This window comes from Anoplopoma fimbria, chromosome 2 (assembly GCF_027596085.1).
Source record: "Anoplopoma fimbria isolate UVic2021 breed Golden Eagle Sablefish chromosome 2, Afim_UVic_2022, whole genome shotgun sequence".
Classification (NCBI taxonomy): Eukaryota; Metazoa; Chordata; class Actinopteri; order Perciformes; family Anoplopomatidae; genus Anoplopoma; species Anoplopoma fimbria.
The window spans coordinates 15,557,042-15,573,452 of record NC_072450.1 but is presented as its reverse complement, the minus strand read 5'-3'; the positions used below and the strand labels follow the sequence as shown (position 1 = coordinate 15,573,452).

General features: G+C 37.4%; 1 protein-coding gene across 1 annotated transcript in view; it reads right to left on the bottom strand.

The window, feature by feature from the left end:
* Nucleotides 1-12,030: 12,030 nt before the first annotated feature.
* Nucleotides 12,031-16,411, bottom strand: part of LOC129105835 (CUB and sushi domain-containing protein 1-like) — a 357,039-nt gene continuing 352,658 nt past the window's right edge. The window contains exon 74 of the mRNA XM_054617046.1: nucleotides 12,031-12,190. Within this exon, the coding sequence (XP_054473021.1) occupies nucleotides 12,031-12,190 (160 nt within the window). The remainder of the gene's footprint in view (nucleotides 12,191-16,411) is intronic.

Genomic DNA, 16,411 nt, shown 5'->3' with positions numbered 1-16,411 from the left:
CTCTGGGCACTGGTTTGATTGTGCCACATCAGGAGTTCAATGATATTGATGAATCTAGGCAGAGTGTGCTGACCATGCACTAAAAATTGGCAGTATTGCTTCAGTTTTTACAGTCTGTGGAAAGTTCACCCTTAAACGTTTGGTCTTCCCCATCAATCACCATTTTGAAATTTCAGGACCACATGATTGCTTTTATTTTGTCTGAACTACATATTTACCCATTTCATCTTATTCTTTTAAGTTTCTCAATGCATTTATGTCGGCTTTGAATTAGTCAAACATCTTTTTTAACAAAGTAAAGTAGTTAATGTTCATTTAAAAAAACGTATTTATCACTTTTTTAGTCAACCAATTTTCTTTTTACGATTATTAGCTGCTGTTTGGAAACAGCGATGATGGTAATGACATTGACACATATTGGCCCCAGTCAACACCCAATTCTTCCCCCTGTTTAGCTTTGTCTTTCCTATACACATACTGCCAAACAAGATTTTGTTGTCATATCTTGTGACCAAGATTGTATAGTCTTTAATATGATGATAACTGAGCAGAGTCCAATGTAAATAAAGGAGATCAACGATTGGGAAAATGAGGGTAAAAGCACTGCATACCATCAAACAGTACAGAATACACAATAATTACAGGAGTCTACAGTTGTAGGTGGACCAGGTATGACGAGTATAAGTTAACTCAAAACAGTTCAAATGAACACTTTAACTGTTTGCCATAGACATGAAAAGAGCTGGTAGATGAGACAAAACAAAACAATGAAACTTTCTGTCCTTTCATAAAAGATTTTGACAGATTATGACAGAAATATTTATAGTATTATCTTCCACAGGGTTAGCTACTACAAATAACCTACACACACACAACCACACACACATACACACACACACTGCTGACTCAAGATGTGATAATCCATTTTGCCCTCCCACTTTCTTCACTTGCTCCGTCACTGATAACAGTGTTTGTATTGTCCAACTGTTTTGGACTATTGTGAAAACAAATGCACTCTATCCTGCACTGGTACTGGATATCAGGCAGATAACAGAGTAAATTTAGGAACCCTATCTGAGAATTTCCTTATTACAAAAACGTGTTACTGATATTTAATCCTTCCTGTTTTTACATAGGGCTGCACGGTGGTGTAGTGGTTAGCACTGTCGCCTCACAGCAAGAGGGCCCGGGTTCAATTCCCAGGCTGGACAACCTTCTGTGTGGAGTTTGCATGCTCTCCCCTCAGCGTGGGTTCTCTCCGGGTTCTCCGGCTTCCTCCCACAGTCCAAAGACAGCTTAGGTGCATTGAAGACTCTAAATTGCCCGTAGGTGTGGATGTGAGTGTGAATGGTTTGTCTCTATATGTCAGCCCTGCAACAGACTGGCGACCCTGCCTTCGCCCATTGACAGCTGAGATTGGCTCCAGCACCCTGCGACCCTTAACTGGATAAGCAGGTTACGGAAAAAAAATGGATGGATATTTAAAACATACATGAGCTCTTCGATAGGGACAAATAAATTCAGTTTATTGATTGACTCTTAACTGACGTTCTATGTCTGCAGTAAAATCATTGAATTTGCATGGTAATCAGCAACGCCTTGGACTTGGAGGTAAATATCTGAAAATAATATTATGGATCGCATAGGTCCATAAACAGATAGCATACAGAGCTATTCAACTAGTAGAGCGGACTTAATGCTGAAAAGGCTTATGGCAATACACGATGACAAAAAGCTAAGATATTATGTTTAAGACCAGAAAAAAAGCAAAATGGATATAGGAAGTTAGAGAGAGCTGATTCGAAGATTGGGAAAAGGAGAGTAAACAAGAGACAGAGGAGATGGGACAATGACAACTCAGACAGAAATGAGAAATAGCTTTTGTGTCATCTTGTTTCAGCCAGGTCACCATGTCAGTGTGAGGGTCTTCCTTTGTCTGCTCCTTCCCTATTTTAAAATGTCACTTCTTTGTCTTTATTTGTTGGTAATTGTATTATTATATATTATATATAATACTATTGTTAACATGTGCAACAGTAATAATGAACAACTTGTGTGTAGCCATATGTGTGTGTAGTCATATGTGTGTGTGTGTGTGCGCGTGTGTGTGTGTGATACAGACATAAGATACCTTAAAGCACAATTAAGTTACAGAAGCACAGATAGCGATCAATATCACCAAGTAATGTATCTACTGTTAAAGTATGACCGGATTAATGATGCTGTTAAAATTACATGGTGCTTTATTTATGATACAGTTTAATGTCTCTGTTACTTTCTTTATTTTTGAAGGGTGTAAGAATTATTTTTAAGATGTCTTTGTGACAGCGATGTAAAACACTTCTAGAAAAGTGCTGAAGGAGCCTTCAAAGCTGTCAAGTTTCAAATTGTTCTGATAGCAGCTTCTTATTAATTTATCAATCAAAACAGTCGTTTCTTAATTAGTGGATTGTATCAACTTTAAAATCTCATATTGCAGTATTATATACTAGCAAGCTGTCATCAGGGATGGACGTTGAATTCCCACAGTATTTCTCAGCCTAAGGCGGTGGCATCAGAAAGTTATTGTCAAAATGTCACCACTTTGTGTTTTGGCTGGTGGATAAAAGCCCTGTTTCGTGGTAATAATTAGCTCCCCTGTGTTATGTTGATGAAGAATCTCATGCAGGTAACTTCCTGAAAACAACCTACTGTAAAACTGGTGAGGGATCTCTGCACAGGCCAGTGGGTTAAAATGTGCTGCTGCATATCAATGAACTTCCTGCTTCAAATTTGGAGACCATCTGAAGCATCTGAGCAAAAAGTGAAACGTGCTGTTGTTATACATCAGCTAAGTAGATCTTGGGTCAGTTAATGTGAGGGGCAATCATGTGTCAAGTTCCCATTATCATTCACAATTAATAACAATATGTCTTTTACTACAAATGTCATTGCAGATTATTTATATCAATCATTTGTGCTCCTTAATTTAAATGATATGCCTGCATTTATTAAAATCAACCACTTGGTGAGTTAATTAGTAGGATCAAGAACCATGACAATGATGACTTTAAGCACATTACTGCACATTAAAATGAGTTGAAAAAAAGATCATATTCCTTCATCATCCTTTTTGAAATGGCAATAATGTTAACTTAACTAAACTCCAAATCTTTATGATTCTTTATATCAAGAGGAAGAAGAAAGTTGTTATGAGACACATTATGTACGGATAATGATTGGGCCTTTCAAGATTACGTTTTTTGATGCAATTATTGAAATTAAACAATACAAATTCAAATAATGCCATAACTATTTATTTTGAATGCAATTATTCAAGTTAACCAATTCATATTTAAATGATTCAAATACTTCTTCACATATATATGACATGCACATTCACTGAAATACCACAGGAACTTTAAAGAAACTGAAATGGTTTTGAATAGAACATGAGTTTTTTTTAGTTTTTATTGCTCCAGCTTGTTTTTTTTCTGATTTCCTTAATTTGATTTTGTTGTCCTTTAAATTTTATAAATTATTTGCTTTTATTACTTGTCTTTCTGTTTCATTTCTTGTTCCCTGCATTTTATTTCCTGTTTAGGTCTTGACATATTTCTCCTGTAAATCAGTTTGTAACCCTGTTTTGTAAGATTCTTTCAAACCAGTCACACGTTGCAGCTGACTGGTTGTGCTGCTTTTCTCCCTTCACCGCTCCAGCTTTCTCCTTCTCTAGTTTCATATGAGTCATTGATGGAATCTTTTGAATCCTGTGAATCTCATATATTCAATTTCTCACTGATATGATTTGCTGGTCCCAAAGTTTCTGACCAACCTGCGTAACCATGGTAACATTCTGGTAAAGAAATGACACAAACTTTTCTTCCAAATGTCAGATCATGGTGTGCAGGTAGAGGTGATAATACCATGTCTATGGAGAAAAGGTTACCATCACTTGTTAGTGTACTACTTGAAACAATTGTTCAAAGGGTGACAATTCAATTCAAAGAGCGTAATACCACAATATATTAGTAACCAATGATTGTCGCAATGTGATTAGTGAGATAATCCACTCCAATCCCTACAGTTAGTAGGCAGTAATGACCTTCACATTCTTTGCTATCAGTAACTGAATAACTCAGTGTGATTCTTTACACAATGCAGAGGCAAAGATAAGGTTCTTTAGCAAACACTTTGCCATGGATTATCCCCTATTAATTTCAGGATTAAGGTATTCCTCATTGAAATGGCCAACCTGCACAGAGGTTTGACTGTGAATTCAAAATTAAGAAATTAGTCCATAGTGACTATGTTCAATGAGCCTGTATTTCTGTGTGTTTGTCCATCCATCCATCCGTCCGTCGATCCATCCATCCATCCATCCGTCCAGGCTGTAGCCTATCCCAACATGCATTTGTTGAGAGTAAGGGTATATTTGGGGTAGTATTTTAGAGGGCTAAAAAACCTTGACAAACAATAACATGAACTCACCTGACAGGTATATATTTAGACTGTGCAGGGAAACTGGAGCACCTGGAGGAAACCCAAGCAAACATGCACACAGAGAAGCTTCATCCGGGCAGGTCGGATTCAAACCCAGGACTAAAGTCAGTGGGCCGACTCTATGTTTGTAATTGAACATATTCAACCAAACAAAATCATACGAAAGACTGGTTAAAAAAATCAGGATAGCAGTTTACGAAAAAAACATTGGTACAAAGGAGAGTATTGTATCAAAAACTTTATTCTCAAATAATGTTTTCAAAATAGCTGATAGATAAACTGTGAGTCTCTTGAAGAGCAGGTTGTGAAGCTGCATTCACATATAGTATTTGTTGTTTAACCATTTATAACACTCCATGTTGTATCTCTCATGATCTCATGGGAGGACAGAAAAAGGCCATTTACCATTCTTAAATTCAAAACTTAGAGCATACCATTCTTGTTTTACCAGTCAAAATAGGAGCATCCAAAACGGCAGATATGCTAACGATACTGTCAGAGCCTAAATTCACCACAATTTAATTTATCCATCTAAACCCATCATGTCTAAGCAAAGAGAACCCGAATTTTCTTTGTTAAGACAGATATAAGGTCAGATTTTGGGCCATTAAGGGGTCACGTCATCCAAAATCTTTTGTGTCTGTGGAAGTCATCCCTCTCTCAGATATGGACATTAGGATCAGCCACTCACGGCTGCTTTTACACAAGAACATTGCATTTTTTAAAATACTGGTTATGACTTTGTGAACTTAACATCTGGTGTTTATTTTTTGGTCAATGTAAATAATGTGTGTGTATCTAATTTTATAAAAAAAAACTTGATGTCAACATATTTTAATTAAAGAAATCACCAATGCTCAGGCAACTCGTAGACACATTAAAAGCTACATAATAAAGCAATTTTTTTGCAATAAATGGAGACTTAAAATACACATGTTCAAAAGAAACACATACTTCTGGCACCAAGTTGTAGCGGAGTTGGAGCTGACACATCTTGTATTCCACTTAGGCGTTTTAGATTGTGAATACAACATTTTTTACAGGTGTGACCGACAGATAAGTGTCTCTCAAGCACGAAGAGAATTTACTCTGGGTCCCAGAAGATTTTCTGTTCCTGTGTAAAAGCAGCTATAATGGACATAAGAGATCATATGACATGTTGATATTTGATATTCAGTTTGAACCATAGATTTTTTACATGGTGTGTAACAGTAAAAACATTGACTTTAATGAACAAGATTTTGTTGTACCTACATCATTAATCATAAAAAGTACAGCATGTTTAATAATTTGTTTTTGTTTTTTACAAATTCTCCATAAAAAATAGATTTCTGTACAAAACTTTTTTTTTTCTTTGCACCTACTTCAAGTTCAGCAGCACATGATGATGGTGAGAGGCGACAGGGATGATAATGACGGTGATTGTGATGCTCAACACAAAAACATTATTGATGATGACTTCTTGGTGAGGACCATTTTTTAAACATGTCTCTGTACCATTTGGAAGAACAAAAATGAAACAATATCTTTTAACACATTTATAAGCAACAAATTAACTTTCTGCATTTCAATATGTGTTACTGAGAAGGCATCCCATCATCATAATGTGTGAATATAACACGTATATGTGTGCTGTCCCAATCTACAAGCTGCCATGTGTAGAAATGACAATTATTCATCCTCTGCACTGATGAGTGAAACAGGGCTGCAGTCAACTCACTTTCAATTCAGACACACTAGGTTGTAGATTTCTTCAAAGCTCTAATGCTGAATGTATGGCATGAGAAGCTTGTCCAATCCAAACTATTGAGAAGAAGGTGACACAAAGGCCTGTCAAAGGCAATACTGAATTTTTTTACATGAATACACTACAAACTGAATCTGAAAGCAAACCGCCCGCCCACACACACACACACAGGAAGGCATGATACCCATCTGGCAATAAAAGTCTAGCACAGATAAAAATCAGGTCCATATAGCTGCTAAGCCACATATGAACACATGTATGACACAGTTGCTCTCCAAGCAGGACTGCGACTGGATTTACTTTAGTAATCTTCCAGGAAAAGTTCAGCTTGGTGTAATTTAGATACATCCTATATCTGCATTGAATCTATTCTGTATTTAAATACATGGTAGAAAAAAAAGCTCATCTTGTGACACTGTCTGAAAAGGCCATATGCAACATTTACAATTCAAGCTCTTTTAAGCTTGCAGCAACCTGGGTCCCTTTGCTTCAATGAGGACTGTTGACAATACCACTTTAGTGAAAGTAGGGGACAAAGTAATTCACAAACTGGCAAAAGTCTCAGCTGAAGAATCCGAGACAACCTTGGCATTTAAAAAAAAATGGTGGGTAGTTTATTTTTTTACTTGTAGCCAGCTGTTGCTCTTTTAAAGTTGAGGACTGCTGAGGAATGCTAAGAAATGAAGGACAAATGTGGAAACCTCTTCAAAAATGTTAAGAAAGTCATGAATGATATCCAAATTTTGAAGGCTTCTCAGAAAAGGTATATGTTAAGAAGGATACTGATCTATAAACAGATGAAGTCACTGTATTGTATCAGCCGTGCAGTATATGCGGCCTCTCCACAATCTTGCATTTTCCAACAGAAATGAGTAGAATAGCTATATCAAACTGGACATCTTATTACACCAGGAAGGGTCGTTGATATAAAACTGGATTCTGTTGAAGATATAAATTAAGTTTTTACTTAAGTCCAAGTAGAAATTTGTAATATAATTTCCCCAAAAAAGTTATCTGAATCAGAGGCACAGCATTAGACAGCGAATGGAAGACAGAAAGACCTCACAGAGGAGGGACTTTCTTCTCATTCCTTTCATTTTCATTACGTAATAATGAAAATTAATCATCTTCGGTTATAATCTGTATTCTTTTGGAGTAACTGGACGCAGTGGAGATCTATCTTTTGTGACCCCGTTGAAGACTTTTTTTGTTGAAACAAATAATTTAATATATTGAATAAATATCATTTTTTTGTGTTTCTGTGCACTTTGACTTTGTATGCACCAACGCCATGGCTCAGCATATCTTTAGACTAAAATTTATCAGAGCCCGGGTATAAGAATCAAGCACATAAATATGACAGTATTACAGTAATCGCTTAAGATTTCTGCTTTAAGATTTAGACATTATGTGTGCCACATTTGCATAAACAGTCCCTTTGCATTTCCCCAAGTTTCTTTGGGTTTATATGATCTGAAATATAACCTCTGCAGCTACATTCAGATATTTTCATGCCAGAATAAACTGAGCCAAAATGTTCTTGGTTGGGCACACCGGGTGATCAGATCTGTGTCATTAATTGTAAAAAATTAGACCTTTTATTTCACCTGTGAAAACCTTGCAGCTTCTAATTTACAGGCTCTACTGTGCTTTCTTGACTCCATAGGAAATCTCAGCTGAATTAATTAAATCAATTAAAATAGAAGCTTGGGGTGCACTACAGCAATAAAAAGAGGAGGCCCACTTTCTATTGAGCAGACGCTGTACTGTTGTTTACAGATGTCTGGTTTATTACTGTGAGGAGATTCTGAATGTGTGTCTTCTGTCTTGTCAACCTCTTTAACTATTACCAGTATTATAGCTAGTACACACATTTGCATATCTTTATTTTCTGTGCCTCACATTGGTGTATGTGTTTCTTGCTGTCTGCCCATGAGCCTGACACTGAGGCTGTGAATGACAAGCTAACAATGGATATTATAATACCAGCAATATCCCATAGTCATGCTTCCAAGCATAATCACCATTGTTTCAGGACATTTCATTTGCAACATCCAGGTCAGCCGCAGATTCATTTTTAATTAAATCAGCTAAAGATGAAAATATAAACTGCAATTGGCTCCTTAATTCATTCTCACTTATTTCAAAATAGTCGGATGTGAGAATCTTCTCATGCCAGTTCTCGGAAAAATCCACTCTCTAAAATTAGGGAATCAAGTCATGGTCAAAATCATCATTTTATCAGTTGTCAGTCAGAAGTTTTCATTACCTGATATCACATACATTCCACTCACCATTTGACAACCAGCCCTGTCGCCTAAAATTACGTTCCCATTCAACAAAACTGCTTTGTGAATCACATTTCGAGGGAAGTGTATTTTGTCGAGGATTACATCTGCTTTTGACGTATCACAAATAAGTTTCAAATAAGTGTGTGGGAATATGTGTACGTATGAGGCCGGGGGGGGGATTATTCAAGTCGGAAGTGCAGTTTTATGAGAATTAAATTATTTAGGAGACAAGGTTGTTGATATCATATGTGTGAATGAATGGATTTGTGACTGTATGACAGTATGACGTTTGAGGTTGAATGAAATGGGGAACATGAACAGAAATTATTTTGGACAATAAAAATCATGCCAGTTTAAGCAAATGCCTTAAGTGTAATGGCACAATGTGCATGGAGAGTGAAAAACAAAAAACAGGCCTGAGGACACTGAAAGACACACACTGAAAGCAGTTACATCTGTGATCTAAACCAAGTGCAGCATCTTTCGAAAAATAAAACTATTTTGAGAGAACACTGCGAAAAATAACAAGCTTGGCAAGTGATTTGAAGCTAGTGGATTTTCTTGAATCCTGCAGAATCATGGGGCTTGGTATGACTTTTTGACTTAAAATACCAGGAAATAAGCTGAATGCAAGGCCGCACTCGCTAAGCTTGTGTATTTGTTGCAGTGGGATTCCAGCATTGATAAGCAGGATGTAACTTACTCTCTGCACACGAGGTATTTCTTAAACAATGGCAGGGCTTTGGGGGTGATAACTCTCGACAACAATAATTGTGCATGTTGTCTTCGTACTGTAACTGTTTGTCCTCCAACAAAACCAATTCTCAAACAGAAATAAGATGTGAGCTCTTCAAAAAGGTGTGTTGAAATAAGATCATGCGCATCAGATCTGTAAAGCGTGTTCAAATGTATAATGATGTGAGAAGTTGGGTCCACTTGCAACACATCTTTTTAAAGAGAGTTAGAGAAACAGTCACATGTTGTTTCTGAAAGCTTACACTGTCTGCTTAACTGAAACAGATTAGCCCATACTGAGATATTATTAAATCTCTCTGTACTATTAAGTATACCTCAAGAGTAAAACAATGGCATTTAATGCCTGTAAATAAAACTAGCAATGTGGTACCAGTGTTTCAGTGGGACCATACTGCATATTATGGATGTGAGCCTTTATTTCTTCCACATATTACAGCAGTAACAGTATTCAGAATGAGCTTTCAGAAAAAAATCTGTGTTGTTCTAAAAAATGGCAAAAGAAAGTGGTGTCAGTATGTGACACAAGAAGCTCAGAGGTCCACGGGTAAACTGATCCCAACTTTCTGGTGGGCTAGCATGTTGTCATGGCAACAAAATTAACATTGATATAGCATGTGGTCACACCTTTTGCTAGCAGGGAAGGTGAATTATAGATGTGTATATACAAACACACTGTAACCCTGTATTCTGTCATTTTGCCATCTTTTTAAAGATAGAAGTTTTTGAATAAAATTCTCTTTTTTGAATGACTCATTTTCAAATCCATTTCAGACCCAAAAATTACTCTTTTTTTATAACTCAGTCAGAAAAACACACTAGTGCAAAATTTGTGCGGTTTAAGAGTTCATATAAAGTATATATTTTGGGGTCCCCAGCAGCAGTGGTTTGGGAAGTCCCATGGGGCCACTGGGTATTTGAACATAGAGTCTGTTCGTCAATATCTTCACTGAAGAAAAATGCCAGTAGAGACAAATAGAGACAACTGTTTGCCTCAGTTTCCATAGCAACCTGTCCTTGTCTCTCTTTTCCAGGATTGACAGAGTTGTATATCTGTCCATTTGTTTGTGTTCGTCTGTCTAATTTCTGTCAGTCAACCAGTCTGTCTTTTAATATGTCCATCTATTTCTGATTTTGTGGTTGGAGAGTATGCTGTAGGAAAAACAAATCAGTCATCACTTGACTGGTAATCCCAAACGGAGTTATGAGAAGACAAATCATTTCCTGGATTTGGCCACAGCTGATTGTAGCAGTTGATGATCTTGACAGCTTATTGCCTCCAGTCTTCCACTTGTTCAGCCACCAAGCACAGGATCCTGGCTAGTCCAAGAACAAATATCAGTTGTCTGACTCTTTGATTGTGTTAGACGGGCCTCTGGAAACCAGTCCATTGTGTACACCAACCTGGCAACTCAAATATCTGGTTTTCTGGTTCAGCACAGTCTGCCTAGTGCTAGTATGGAATATTGTACATACGATTGATTTTAAGTGTGTAATACCTCCATACACAGGTATTGTACTAAATCTGGGAAAAATAGCACTTGCAAATGTCTGATTTGGTATGTTTTAGCCTACACAAATTTCCAAATACTGTAGGCAGACAGTAAGTGGCAGAAGGTAAAGAAAACGACAGGAACCTATTTGAAAATTCATTATTGACTGACAACTCAACTTACCTAACTATGTGATTGTCCTGCTTTACTAAACCTAACCCATTCAGTTCTCCAAGTAGGCTAAAACAAAATTTTAAACATATCTGCAACTGCTATTTAACTCCAGTACTGCAAGTACTAATCTAATACTTGTATCCAGTACTGGAAGAGAGTATCAATATCTTAAAAGGAATTGGTCTGGTTGAGCTTGTCACTGCATTGACTGCATTTGGTTGTCAACTTTACAGCAGTCTGTACGACCGATATCAGATTCCACCAAAACAGACTCTGTAAGCTGTAATAATGAGAGTCCAGTCCTGTCAAGTCCAGCGTGATGGATGTCCAGCGAGAGGTTTTTGGTCCAGCACCAATGATGGTTTTTGTGTTGACATATAGGAACAATCCATATACTTTTCGATGTCTGGAGGGGATTGAAGAGTGGAATAGTCCATGTGCTTCCCCTGAGGGTACAACCTTGCACCGGTCAGCCCCATGTCTGGCCTGCAGCAGGGGAGTTATGTTAAGGGGAGGTTTGATAAGAGTTAGCGTGTACCACTGTGCAAATTTGGCGTGATGTTGGGTAAACAATTATTCAGGTTGCAGGAAGGGTATGTAAGGACCATATGACTGGCCATACTAAGCCCTTTTCACGAGGAGGTTGGGTCAAATTTTGCAGAAGTCACCTGATGGTGGATAAGCACAGGTTCAATGGGGTGGTTCCACTTGGAAGAAGTTCAATTAGTTTTACCATCTTTCTGTGTTTTTTCTTGGTGCCTGACCAGCAACAATGCTTGTGGTCCCAGCATTAATCTCCTGAACAACACATTTGATGTCGTCATTATCTACTCCCTTGTGTACTGGTACTTATTTTGCTCTAAAAGACTATAGGGATAGGTGGATGATATCGTTGATCAGGTAGCAGTTGGAGCAGAGCGGCATTACTGTGCAGATTCTGCTGACAGGATCAGCATGCTACAACACAGACTGCTCACGGTGACGAGTCCAAATCATTAGTTTGTTCTTTCTTCTCTATTTGGTTTAACCCCGGCAGACCAACAAGGAGGTTGGACTGAACCACTGTATAGGTAGTGGCAGGTTTGTTGGACTATACCACAGTGCAGACTGTATTGAGTGTGGTATCAAATCGAACTGCCTTTGCCTCAGTGGGCTTCATGTTGGTGTCATACATTGGGTTTTCAAATGATGCCTGACCATTGGAGCTTTCATGGCCGACATAGCCATTGAACTGGACCTTCGGACGCGTCCTGCAAACAAAATGAGAAGGAAATAGTGGTGTTTATGGAGGGTATTTGGATTCAGAAAGATAACTTTGCAAAGGTCTATTTATGGTTAAGAAAAATAAAACAGTGAAACCAAAAGGGTGCAGGTCTCTAAAACACAGGACAGCAATATTTAGTAACTCAAATTTTCTGATGTCCTTGTTTTAATCTACAATATATATTAGCTCTCACCAACTATCCCATATAAAAATGTTTTGGAGCCAAAATTACCTTATAAAGCTGTTAGTGAAACAGTTTCAGCCGATTGAAAGAAACTGGCACGCACTGAAGTTGTTAAGTCGTTAATTTGAGTGAAAATCCCACACAACACTTCAAGATGAGACAGACTAAATACACCATGGTATAATTAGCATTACATTACCTATTTAACATCCCTGATTTTAAAAGCACAGGGGTGAAGGATGTAAGAGTTCAAGAATTACTGAACAGCAGAATGTTCTAGCTCTACCGTACTCATTCATAGAAACCCTATTTCTAGGGGTATGGATTTATCGTTAACTGAGTATTGATTCTACTTTTATGTTATATTGTATCAATTAGTTTTACAACCAATTAAAAAGAAAAAAAAACCTTATCTTTCCTTTTGGCTGTCTTGTTAGACATTTTGGGCAAGAGCTTTACCCTTGAGATTAAAGGCGAAACCTTAGTAAGAGCAGGTTTCTGGAAAAATTCTACAAATTGCAGGGAAAATGACGGCAGGACAGGGAATATGAACCATTACAACTGCCTGCTTCGGTGGTTTAGCTGCCCAGTGCCAATCTGCTGCTCTCCTGTGAGTGTGCCTGTGTGCGTGTAACCTGCCATCATCCCGAAAATGGTACCCAATGGTTTTAGTTCAAAAGAATATATTATTACTCAACCTGCCTGAATGAGGATTCTACTGCAGGGGTTCAAACAGATATGCTGTGAAATATGACTACCCCCTCTTAATTTGTCTGTTTGCACAGATTACATTTTTGGATAATCAGGTCCTATAATCCAGTTAGATATAATCACTTACTCCCAAACCCTGTGGAACTATTAGCAGGGAGGAGTGCTTCAGCTGAAACACTGTTTGACGCTGACCTCATTAAGAGTGTCTGTACGTGTGTGTGGGTGTGTGTGTGTGTGTGTGCACGTATCCAACCCTGGGGAGCCACTAGGCCTACCCTACATGCTCAACCCATTACTTTACAAAACTGCACATACACCAACACACACCGCAGACCCCCCTGCGTGGCAGTAGTTCAAATCGCTGCACTAGTTTCTGGTTGTGGCTGAAGGTGCAATAGTTTAGTTTTATTGGTAGAATGAAAAACAGCTCACATAATTGCTTTGACAGTATTATAGATACTGTACAGACTTATGGGCCAAAGCAGGAAGAAACTGCAGTGTGCACACTCCTTGCTTTTAGTTTCTCATCTAAGATATTATATTGTCATACAGAGAAATCATTTCTGTTGGCTTGCCATTACGTTGCGCTAGGGCATTATGTTAGAAAAGTTAACTTTACTACACACATACTGTCAAGTCAGGATGAAAGTAATGAAAGTTACTTAAGCTAAGTACTGTATATAATACTTGTTTCAACCAGACCACTTTTTTACATATGATTTTTTGTTCTTGATGATTTCATGCTGACAGAGAGATGACAATGAGATCAAAGACAAAATAAATCTATTTCTTGCTTTAAATGATTGCTGATTGACACAGTAGGGCTGCTCTTTTAAAAACTTATTATATGCAGATTTTTTTTCCTGAGTATAAATGTCACCTCAATTACTTTAAGCTGATATGAGCAGTCAATGTGTTCCATTTCCCTGTGAACGAATATACATTTGGGTTTACAAGTTTTAATTTTATTTTTAGGACAAAAAACACAACTCAGCTCAGTTCAGAAAAAATATAAATGTACATTTTGGTAAGATGTGCAGCCTTACTAAACAGCATGAAGAAAAATCTAAAAACTAAAAACAAGGAATGACAAGTTTGACGGAGGATGTGGCGGCGGGCGGAGGTCTGGTTGCAGTTTGAAACCAGGTGAATGACAGGTGGCAGTCTTACCTGCCGCCAGGCCCCCAGGTGTCTTTTGGTCTCTCATTGTCATCTGTGTCAGCAGACAATGTCCTGCATACAACCATCAGCTTTAATATACATCAACTATCATTGCACACTGCTAACTGGTCAGCAGGTTGTGTAACACTGTGTAAAGTAATGTGATGGTAGTGTTAGCTGTTGTAGCTGTTCTAACTCTACTGTTAATATATGTGTAATTCTGCTTGGCCCTACACAGCAGTCATCATCTTAGCATTCACAGAATTTACTATACTAACAAGCTAGTACACAGCTCATTACTAACTATACATTAAAGTCCGTTTCATAAATAGCATCAATAGGTCAGGACATCACATGTGTCACTGCAGATAGAGTACTGTAGCATACAGCTACCATAAATGGCCAAACAACGGATTAACGTGTAATGATGATTATAGTTGGATGAATAAAATGACTTTGCAAAACTTTGAGTGATGAAGTTCAAAAGTCAGAATATCCCTCAGATGTAGAATCTTAAAAAGGAAACATTAATGATGACATTTTAACCTCAATATAGCATTGTATTATCTGCCATCTTAGGCCTCTAAGTCTTTTGTGCACTTTTTAGGAACAATAATTGATATCTAAGGTAATTTAGATTTAATCTTCATGGTACGCTTGGAGTTTTAGAGCTATAATTATACTTGGAAAATCATGTAAAAAAAAAAAACATCCATCATTACTCTCTTTACTACACGGGCTCTATTTTGATGTTGGTGCAAATTTGGCAAAGGCACACATGCTGATGGACTTCCACTTTGGAAGGTTGCAAGTAAAGTACTTGTCTGCCTGCAGCTATTTAGTAATACACTTAGTTGTTTTTTATCTCATTGGATTATTGAGTGACAATAATGTCCTCTACAATTATTGTATGATATATAAAGGCCTTCCATTTAAAAGCTTTTGTCATGTAAATGTGTTATTTATGGGCGATGCATATCCAGTCAAGCAATGGATTAATCATACTATATTTTGCAAGACTTTGAACAACTGTGGGCAAAACATTTGGCCCGTATGGAAATTGCAAAGGTGTCATGGCTAGCAGGTGCAATGCAACTCTAACTGCTGACAATGTATTCTGTCTACTTGTCTGTCCTGCAGCAGGTTTGCGCTTACACCTCTGGTCACCAAAAAAGCAGTCTATAGCCATGTGTACCTGCATTTGCACCTTGATTAAATTAGAGCCCCCGTGTCTCAAAATACAGAAGGCATAGGGTTAGGATTTATTTTGTCGAAGGAAAGGTAAAAAGGGTACCACTATTGTGTAAGACTATAATATTGTTTTAATTCTAGGTGTAACGAAACCACCTTGTCACGCTCTTCAAAATACTTCAAGTGCTGCTACAGAAAAAAGTCTGATGCTTAAACATAGAGAATAAATAGTGCATCAGTGCTCATATTTATAAAGCATCTCAGAATTGCTCCTTGGAATTAGGTTTTAAGTTTGACTTTTCCTTCAGAGTAGGACTTAGGAGTTAACGGTTTTTCTGAATTGATGCTTTAGAGTTTGAATAAATGCCATCACATTTGTAAAGGACAACTGTTATAAATGCATTTCGTTGCTGTCAATTAAGTCTAAACTAAAATGAATTACAGAGTTTTGCCAATAGGGCATCACACCCCTGACAAAATAAATCCAAAGGCATTTAAATCCTCATCTTGGAAGACATTAATTGTTTTTCCCTTCATCTGCGGCCGACTGTAAACTAATCTCACTGCATCTCTTATTTTATCCTGAAAACGTACGATGAATTTGTAAGAATAATAGAAAAAAAATAACGTAAATAATGTTTTACTCCAATGATTAAAAATAAGATAAAAAACTAAATAAGTGCAACAGAAAATGTGTTAGGTCTGATTTCTTACTGTGAGAAGCTTGATAAATAAAGGCTAGAGTTTTGGTGGCAGCCCGTCAGAATGAGAGGAACGTTTACCAAAAGGGAGACATACAGTAATGAGACTTTCATCAACAGGAGCCTCCAGAGCAACCCAAAGGCACTTTTAGAATAAGATAGAGAGTGGATGTTTTAAGGAAACGATTGAAATAAATGACTAAATTAGGGATGAGAGCTGCACTGAAAAATTGTAACATTCAAAGAAACTATTCAAATG